Below are 10,278 nucleotides of genomic sequence, written 5' to 3' on the forward strand. Positions count from 1 at the left end.
CGTAAATTGGCAGGGGGAATGGGAGGGTGAGGGGCATGTTCCTACAATTATGTTAAAATCCAAAGAACAAAGAGAAGGTACTTAGCTATTCAGCATTTTTCACCCTAACTATCACAATACCTGCAAGACAAAAGATCACATTCTGGCAGTGGAAGAATTGGAAGCCTGAAGTGTGGCTGTAGGGATTAGTACCGGCCTGGGAAATATACTCATTCATTGGCTCAGCCACTCATTCACTGACTAATTTTAAAGTCCCTCCTATGTGCGTTTAACATAGTAGGTTCTGGGGATACAGCAGGAACTAGATAGATATGTTTCATGCTGTCTCAGAAAGCCCACCTCAAGTCATCTCATTCCAGGACCTCAAGCTCCCCAAGCTACTATTATTATTATTTTTTAACAAAGACCAACCCCCTTCTCCTTGACTCCAATAAACAAACACACATTAGACTGTCTCTGCTTGGGAAGAATTTATTCCAAGTGTTTATCTGTCATATGTCTGAAGGTCTGCCTTTCTCTGTCCCAAGGTGCAGGCTACTAAATGCCATCAGATCATCTATCTCATAATCACAAGAGCAGTCTAGTCCTTGTCACTTTGGTGGGGACAAAGTCATTCATAGGAACAGGTCAGAGTCCCAGTTCTGGAGTGTCCTGTGTGGCATCGCACACCGGAAAAGGGTGTATGCTTTGATTTGCTTTGAGGCCCTTTAAAGCACACACTTATCTACAGCCTTCACCTTTGCTTCCATATGATTTATTTCATTAACTTAAAGTACATCTGATGTTTATGTTTTTCACAGTCCGTCCTGGCAGCTTTAGCACTGGGAAACTTAAAGGGAATGCTGATGCAGTTTGCTGAAATATGCAGATTGTGGCGAAAGGATAAATATGATTGTGTAAGTAGAGGCAATAGTATTTGAAAGAGAGATAAATCACAATAGCATTTTAACGTTAATGTGAAATGAATGTTTATATGTAAGCTAAGTGAAATTTTGTTTCTATATATCTGTTCAAAATAACCTTAGTTTGTTTTATTTGTTATTTTTAAATTGCATACTCTAATGATCGTTTTCTAGGACTTTAAAAAAATGGGCTACTTTTAATTTAAAAGAAGAGGCTCCATGAAATACTAGTCTAGAACTTCCTTAGGCCTATTCTAAAAGTTCTTGCAGTAATAATCCGAAATACCACAGAAACTCTTGGAATTTTAGGGTATGCATGGCTTCTGTTTTTCATTACATAATGTGTTTGTTTCCACAAATCTGTGAAGAACTTAATTTCTGAACATTCCTTTTGGAAATACTCTCATTTCCAGGCTCCCCCTTGCTCTCACATGCTTTGCTATTTTAACAGGGTCAAAGTCTGTGGTGTAAAAATGCTTGTTAACATACCTTTAGGTATTTAAAGATCATAACTAGTAAACTACAGTTGGTTTACTTTTGTGGGGTATTTTAACACCCTTTTGGCATGCTGAAATTCTTATAAAGATAGCAACCATCAATTAAATCCACAGACCAAGAGTAAAACATTAGTATAAGCTCTACCAGTTAATTTGTTGATTTTTTTTTTTTTTTTTTAAGAGCTAGGATCTCCCTCTGTCACCCAGGCTGGAGTGCAATGGTGCCCTCCTAGCTCACTATAACCTCTAACTCCTGGGCTCAGGCGATTCCCCTGCCCCAGCCTCCTGAGTGCTATGACTACAGCTGCACACCACCATCCTCAGCTAATTTTTAAAAATTTTTTGTAGAAACAGATTCTCACTATGTTGCCCAGGTTGGTCTTGAACTCCTGGCCTCAAGTGATCCTCCCACCTCAGCCTCCCAAAGTGCTGGCATTACAGACGTAAGCCTTCATGCCTAGTCTAATTTGCTGATTTTAATGGATAGCAGCTGGTTATATTAGGTTGGTGCAAAAATAATTGCAGTTTTTGCAATTATAATTATCACCGTGACAGACAATTCCATTTCCTAAATGGGTTGGAAATGGGATTAGAAATGAATACACTTTCTTTGAATCCTCTTATGTTTGCTTGTGTTTTTGTGGCCCAGAACCTGAGCCAGCAGAAATGACCTCTTGAGACAACCGTCTTCTGTGCACTTTGCTCCCTTGCCCAAGATGACAACTTCCAACTTCCAACTTCCACCACATCTGGCAAAGTTTTTATTTTTTTTTATTTTATTTTTTATAGAGACAAGGTCTCACTGTCTCTACAAAAAAAGAAAACAAGTTTTTTTAAAGACCCCGTCTCGACATTGCACTTTAATCAAAGTAAATTGTAGTGTATGTGTTGCTTTCTTTTCACAGTTAATTTGGGTCATGACCTGCATCTTCACCATTGTCCTGGGACTCGGGCTAGGCCTGGCAGCTAGTGTGGCATTTCAACTGCTAACCATCGTGTTCAGGACCCAATTGTGAGTGCTCACAGTGCTCTGCATCCAAGCATGCTTGGACCTGCCCAAATCAGAAGAGAAAAAAAAATGTCACTGGCTAAGAGAACAGTAGTTGGTTGATAGGTGTGCATTTCTATCAGGATGGGATAGTTTATCCTCCCCCCAGTTGCTCATCTCAAGGCCTGAAGGGCAATAGCATGGCCCAGCTTTGGAGTATCAGCCCAGGGAGGAGACCTGCTGTTGGTCTGCTCCTGGCTTTGACTCCAGTTCAAATAAATCATATAAATCTCTGAGTCTGTTCTCCCAGCTATAAACCAAAAGTAATTCTATTCCAAGCAGGTTTAATGTCTTTGCCTTGTACTTGTTAAACATGGAAATGTGTTACTGAGACTGTGAGATTCTTTCCATCTAGTGGATGGATTTCTTTTATAGGTTGTTAGATTGCACTCATACCTTTAAAATATGGAGCTGGATTAGAGAACTTCTCAAAGGCTCCTCTTTAAAAATTCTACAAAAGCTATTTGGAATTCTTGATTTTTAATAATAATTCAGTCCAAGCATCTTTTTTGTTATTGTTTATTTATTTATTATTTTTTGAGACAGAGTTTCGCTCTTGTCGCCTAGGCTGGAGTGCAATGGTGCAATCTCGGTTCACTGCAACCTCTGCCTCCTGCGTTCAAGCAAATCTCCTGCCTCAGCCTCCCAAGTAGCTGGGACTATAGGTGCCTTCCACTGCGCCTGGCTAATTTTTGTATTTTTATTAGAGATGGGGTTTCACCATGTTGGCCAGACTGGTTCATGAACTCCTGACCTAGGGTGATCTGCCTGCCTCAGCCTGCCAAAGTGCTGGGATTACAGTCATGAGCCATGGCGCCCAGCCTTGATTTTTAAAAATCTTTGCCATGCAACATCACTACCAAGTGGTTGCTAAGCCTATTTTGAATTACATGGTGTGACAGAGAAAGAGGCTTCCTTGGGAACTAAGGAGTTCTAGAACAGAAGTTGTTATCACAAAGTCAATCCCTGACTGATGGAATACATCGATATTGAAATACTCCTGCACTCTTTCATTTATTTATATTTCATTCCATTATTTACTGGGAACCCATCAAACATAGAGACAAACTGAATGGTCATAAGCAAGTCATTTTACTTTTCAATGTCCTCATCCATACAACTGGGTAATCATATCTGCCTTACCTCATGGAATAACTGTGATATTCAGAAACAAAATGGCAAAAGCATATGGAGTGCTTTGTAAACTGTAACATGACAAATGGGAAGCACTTTTTAGGTGTTGTGAGAGGACACAAAGATAAGTAAAACAAGGTATTCACCTTCCAGAGTCTCTGATGGCATGATAATTCCCCAACCTTTTACATTTTGAAAAGTGAGCCTGCTTTGGTATGCTGGGAAAAAAATCAGTGTTAGCCTTATAGGCTTAACAAACATACATGAATGATTTATTTGGTGTTTTTCTCCCGACAGTCCAAAATGCAGCACGCTGGCTAATATTGGAAGAAGCAACATCTATAAGAATAAAAAAGATTATTATGATGTAAGGGAGATTCATTTTTTTCTTTGACTTGCTAAATGACATTAAGTATGGATCTAATGGGCACCATCTAACAATGCTTCTCTGCCTTATAGATGTATGAGCTGAAAGGAGTGAAAATTTTCAGATGTCCATCTCCTATCTACTTTGCAAACATTGGTTTCTTTAGGCAGAAACTTATCGATGCTGTAAGGTTTGGGGTTATTTAATTTTTTTCCTTGTAATCTTACTGAATATCTGCAAATGTCATTATTCTGTAAGGTCATTGTTGAGGCTGGGTTATGTCACATATGTTGAGGTGGGGTTGTGTCAGTGTTTTTTGTCCCATGTCCCAGAGCAGATAAAACTACCTTATGGGAGCTTGTTAATAGGCTGGGAAATAAGCCTTTTCAGCTGACATCTAATATAGAAGAATCCTTTTCTCAAATTCTGCTGTAGAGTAAAAAAAATTTACCACATTTTGGGCTGCTGGCTTTTAGTAGGTGTCATCCTACAGATTTTCTTTGGGCATCAACTTCAGAAACAATGAAGGAGCATTTAATATTTGACCGCATCATCAAGAGATTCAGTATAGCAGTTGTAAATGAATAGTTAATACGAATAACAATAAATACTGAGTGCCCCTGGCAAACTGAAGAGATGATGACAAGGAAGCAATCTTGACAGTTAACAAAAAAAAACTCAGTCCTCCCTCTTGAAACATGGCTTTGGTCTTTCTGTACCTTGCATAGAGCCTCTGCCTTAAACCTTAACTATTATTATTAGTTTGATATGCATCAGATATTTTTCTACCCACTTTTTTGTTGTTGTTTGCAAAATGAGATCATATTGTATATTTGGTTTCCTGTACTGCCCTTTTCGATTACTCTAGTAAACTTCCATCTAACTATATTTTTTGTCAAGGATTTGTGTTTTTTTTTTTTTTGAGACAAGGTCTTGCTTTGTCACCCAGGCTGGTATGATCACAGCTCACTGTAACCTCAAACTCTGGGGTTCAAGCAATCCCCCTGCCTCAGCCCCCCAAGTAGATGAGACTCCAGGCATGTGTCACTATAGCCCACTAAGTTTTAAATTTTTTGTAGAGACAAGTGCTTGCTTTGTTGCCCAGGCTGCCCTTGAACTCATGGCCTCATACAATCCTCCCACCTCGGCCTCCCAAAGTCTTAGGATTGGAGGCATGAGCCACCACGCCTGGTCAAGGATTTTTTATTACATAATTTGATTCTCTTATTTGTCTGGAACTAAATATTACAGCAATAAGAATTCATTAGTGTCAAAACAAAAACAAAAAAAAAGATTACCCTCAAATATAATACTAAAATTATAAAATAAAATTATATAATAACAAACATACAATTATATAAATTTTAATAAGATAAAAATTACATACAAGCAGAATACTTATGTAGGTGCCACTCATACTCAATAAATAGAAAATAAATAAAATAAAATCCCCTAAGAGTTGTGTAGGTTCCAAACACAGATTCAAACAGAGTTTATGTCCATTCATGGATAATTTATGGATGAATCCTGGACTGTGTTATACAAAAGCTTTTGACTGTTGGTAACTGCACACAGGTGGAGCAGACCATGGGTCTGACACAATGTTGTTGCTGATATTGTTTAAACCACGTTTAAATTTTGTCACAAATATTTTTATTATCTGTCCCAATCCCTCAAATCACTCCAGTTAAAGTTGTTAGAATTATGCTATATACATAACAGAATATTGAGTACTCTTGTAACATAGCAATGGGTTTCTCAGGTTGGCTTCAGTCCACTTCGAATTCTACGCAAGCGCAACAAAGCTTTGAGGAAAATCCGAAAACTGCAGAAGCAAGGCCTGCTGCAAGTAACACCAGTAAGTTCCTTGACCACATTTCTATGCATTATACCTAAAAGCTTAGTAAAGGATGATTCAAGGGGTTAGTTCCATTCCTTTAAGTGAAATGCAAGATAAACAAGGGATTTCATGTGTCAATGAGTGTTATATTTTAAAATGACATCCTTTTAAGGGTCTCCCTAAAATTTTTATTCTCCTGGGAAAAGCACCAAACACAAGTGTCTACAATCTTGTTGTTGTTTTGAGACAGTGTCTCGCTCTGTGGCCTAGGCTGGAGTGCAGTGGTGCGATCACAGCTCATTGCAGCCTTGACCTCCCAGACTCAAGTGACCCCGCCACCTCAGCCTGCAAGTAGCTGAAACTACAAGCACATGTGCCACCACGCCTGGCTAATTTTTTAATTTTTTTGCAGAGACGGGGTCTTACCATGTTGCCCTTGCTGGTCTCAAACTCCTGGGCTCAAGTGATCCTCCCACCTCGGTTTCCTAAAGTGCTGGGATTACAGGCATGAGCCACCACACGTAGTCCAATTCCATTGTTTGGCTCAACTCTGAATCAGTGCTTCTGAAACTCACTGGCTATCTCTGACATACACAATGTTTTTCTTGGTCACAGTTTTTATGCTTGTTATCCTCTCCTGCAGAAAGGATTTATATGTACTGTTGATACCATAAAAGATTCCGACGAAGAGCTGGACAACAATCAGATACAAGTACTGGACCAGCCAATCGATACCACAGACCTGCCCTTCCAGATTGACTGGAATGATCAGCTTCCTCTCAACATTGAGGTCCCCAAAATCAGCCTCCACAGCCTCATTCTCGACTTTTCAGCAGTGTCCTTTCTTGATGTTTCTTCAATGAGGGGCCTTAAATCGGTAATTTCTTTGTTCTTAATGGAAACAACCAATCAATGACTGAAGGTAAAAAAAAAAAAATTGTATCTGTGGGCTGGGCACAGTGGCTCACGCCTGTAATCCCAGCACTTTGGGAGGCTGAGGTGGGTGGATCACCTGAGGTCAGGAGTTTGAGATCAGCCTGGCCAACATGGTGAAGCCCCATCTCTACTAGAAATACAGCTGGGCGTGGTGGCATGCACCTGTAATCCCAGCTACTTGGGAGGCTGAGGCAGGAGAATGGCTTGAACCTGGGAGGTGGAAATTGCAGTGAGCCAAAATTGCACCACTGTACTCCAGGAACAGAGCGAGACTCTGTCTCAAAAAAATAATAATTGTATTTGTGGAAGGATGCTCCTTTAGGTAACATGCATTTAATTAGAAGCAAATTATAATCTTAGAGTATTCCATGGAGGGAAATGTGGTGTTCAGTGGACTCTTGAAAATGGCATTTTCCATGAGACTGGGTACTATATTGAAGGGAATCAAATCTACAATACTAATGTATGATGAATCTGCTGGTGGACAACTATGCTCACATTCCTTTCAAATTTCAATTCTGTGGTGTTTTCAAATCTTTGTGGGCATAGTAGCTAAATTATTCTGAAATCAGAGAAGATCTGGAAAGGTCCTGGGAAAAAATGTAAGAGTGGATCCTTTTGTTTTACTCCTCATTCACTATAAGCTGATTTTCACATGGCTAAAACCCAAATAGATATATGAAAGAATAAATGTCACATGTGATTTCAAAACACGACTGACAATCAGATTGCAGCCTGTTTTCTTTCCACGGATTTATCACATTTCTAAAATAAATTAGTTTCTAACAGAAATGCAGAAACATATAAAAAGAAAATTTAAGAAATTCTACATCTTTCTCTCTTTTTCTTGTATTTTCACAAAAATCTGCCCAAGGGAAAGCTGACCTAAGACAAGACCTATTAAGCATGAACTGGATACATGTGAACTGGATACAAAATTAGAAAATGGAATAATTTTTTTTTGTTAACATCATGTAACTCTTAAGTCTACTCGCGTTTTCTTTTCTTTTTTTGGTTTCAGTTTTTGCTTATTTTAGCTTTTGATTACTTTAGCTTACTGTTTCTGCATTTTCACACACACACACAAACACACACACATTTATTTTTTGGTTCTAGCAGTATAACACAAAGGACAGGGGCTCTAATTCTTAGTTAAGTGCCTAGAAGAGGTTCTGAAAATGTTTACTGATGACGGCAATGATACTAATGATATTAATGATCATCTAACCTGATCAACAATATAAGCTACTTTTCTTACCTTCCATGATCTTACTCATATCACTACTGGTATTTGTTCTTAGCCTAGAGACCAGAAAAATGTATAAAGATTCATTGGTGCTAGATATATCCATTCATTGTGGACAAGAATAATTAGCAACTCATGATTCGTAGGTTCTTTTTTTAAACTTTTATGCAGCAAGAAAGCTCTAGTTGAGATCATCCCAAAGAAGACACTATTTTAAAATTAAATCAGAGTTGTTCTTATGAGTTTGAGACAGAACATTTTCCCATAATACTCCCTTCAAGAATGATCATTTTTAACTTCTTACTGAGGAGAAGGGCTCCTTTATTTGGGTTTATTTCTGTCATAGAGGCTTGGTTTTAACTTTAGTATCTCTTGACACTATTATCTCTTTTCAAAATGTTAAAGCTTCTGAAAGCAATATATCACCCGTAAGGTATAATTCTGATTGTTTTCTTTATATTTCTGACAAGTGAAACTGTTCCCTAAGGAAGATATACTTTCTTTTTAACAGATTTTGCAAGAATTTATCAGGATCAAGGTAGATGTGTATATTGTTGGAGTTGATGGTAAGCGGCTTTATTTTTGCTTTATGTTCTGACAATTACTTCAGGCTCAATGCCAACTCTCAATCTAGACAGCCTCTCCAAAGAATGAGTATTTTATATAAACAAGATGAAAATCTAATTTGCAGCCAACCCAATAAAAATCCCTATGGAAACAGCATCTTTGTATTTTAGTTATGTTGATATGTAATTAAATAAATTCTACAATTTGAATCCTGATTTCATAGGCAACAAAGGAGGAATATATTAACTATTTTTCACTCTAAATTTCCTGAAAAATTAGCCTCGTTTTCTGTCTCTCTTCCTCCCTTCCCTTGCACTCTCCAGCCCATAATAATTTGGTTTAGCTTCACCTGCTGATGAGACCATCCTTGCCAAAGTTATCAGCAACGTCCAGATTGTCAGGATTAACTGCCTTCGTCTCAGGTCCCTCTGAAGCAGTGTACTTAAGCATCAGGCGCTCTCTCTAGCATTTGTCTTTGAAACTCTCTCCGTTCCTGACTCTGGCAAGACATTTCTGATTCACCTCCTACCTCTCAAACATCTCCTCAGGGTCAGACATTGGTTCAACTCCCACTCTTTCAGTCTTCCCCTAAGCTTCAACCTTACACTCTATACCATGGTTCTAATTCCACAGACTCTTTCTAGTCAATTTCCTACATGTTTACGATTTCATGTATATCTACTTGTTAATGAATCCCCAAACTATACCTCCAGCCCAGACCTTTCTTCTGAGCTGCAGACCAATGGACTCGACTGTCCGGATATCCCCCAGGCACCTCAGATACACATTTTAAAAACTACGTATATGATTCCCCCTCCCAAAAATACTTCTTTCCTATCACAATCACTGCATCACTGCTTACCTAGTTTTCCAGATAGAAACCCTGAAACCATCACCAATTTCTCCTCTCCTTCCCTCTAGTCAGTGAGTCACCAGGTCCTATAAGTATTTCCTCTTAAATCAGTCTCTTTCTATCCATTTCCAGAACTTTAATCTAGACCCTTCTCATTTCTCAACTAGGCCTTCTAGAAGGACTTTCTAACTAATATCCTTGTCCAACCCTATAATGCTCTCCCATCCCATTTTCTGAAGAAAGCTTCTTCAGGCAGTTTTCCAACAATAACTGAAAACATTCTTGCCTTCTTATTTCCTGTCTCTTCCCTAGATCCTAGGACATCATGGGCATTCAGTAAAGACTTACTGAATACCTACTATTTATCAGGCACTGTTCTGGGTGCTGGGAATACAGCAGTGAATCTGACAAGCCCCTGTCCTCATGAAGCTTATAGTCGCATCGGAAAGCCATATAATAAACAAATAAAAGCATATTTCAGGTAGTGATAAGTGCTAAGAAAAAAGCAGGGTTAAGAAACAGAGGCTGGGAGTGGTGGCTCATGCCTGTAATCCTAGCACTCCAGAAAGCTGAGGAAGGCAGATCACTTAAGCCCCAGAGTTTGAGATTAGCCTGAGCAACATGGTGAATCCCCATCTCTAAAAAAAAAAAACAAAAAATTAGCTGGGTGTGGTGGTATGTGCCTGTAGTCCCAGCTACTCAGGAGATTGAGGTGGAAGGATGGAAGGATCACTTGAGCCTGGGAGGTGGAGGCTGCGGTGAGCTGTGATCATGCCACTGCACACCAGCCTGGGTGACAGAGCAAGACTGTCTCAAATTAAAAAAAAAAAAGAAAAAAGAGAGAGAGAGAGAGGAAACAGAGAGAGAGGAAGAAGGAAGGAAGGAAGG

At 39.0% G+C, this 10,278-nt stretch overlaps 1 protein-coding gene across 1 annotated transcript in view; it reads left to right on the forward strand.

Moving 5' to 3' along the window:
• SLC26A3 (solute carrier family 26 (anion exchanger), member 3) overlaps positions 1-10,278 on the forward strand; it is a 38,151-nt gene that overhangs the window by 22,926 nt on the left and 4,947 nt on the right. Inside the window, exons 12-18 of the mRNA XM_011948197.1 lie at positions 801-896; positions 2,305-2,411; positions 3,879-3,948; positions 4,041-4,133; positions 5,711-5,806; positions 6,432-6,665; positions 8,482-8,536. Of these exons, the coding sequence (XP_011803587.1) occupies positions 801-896; positions 2,305-2,411; positions 3,879-3,948; positions 4,041-4,133; positions 5,711-5,806; positions 6,432-6,665; positions 8,482-8,536 (751 nt within the window). The remainder of the gene's footprint in view (positions 1-800; positions 897-2,304; positions 2,412-3,878; positions 3,949-4,040; positions 4,134-5,710; positions 5,807-6,431; positions 6,666-8,481; positions 8,537-10,278) is intronic.

This window comes from Colobus angolensis, unplaced genomic scaffold, assembly GCF_000951035.1.
Source record: "Colobus angolensis palliatus isolate OR3802 unplaced genomic scaffold, Cang.pa_1.0 Scaffold275, whole genome shotgun sequence".
NCBI lineage: Eukaryota > Metazoa > Chordata > Mammalia > Primates > Cercopithecidae > Colobus > Colobus angolensis.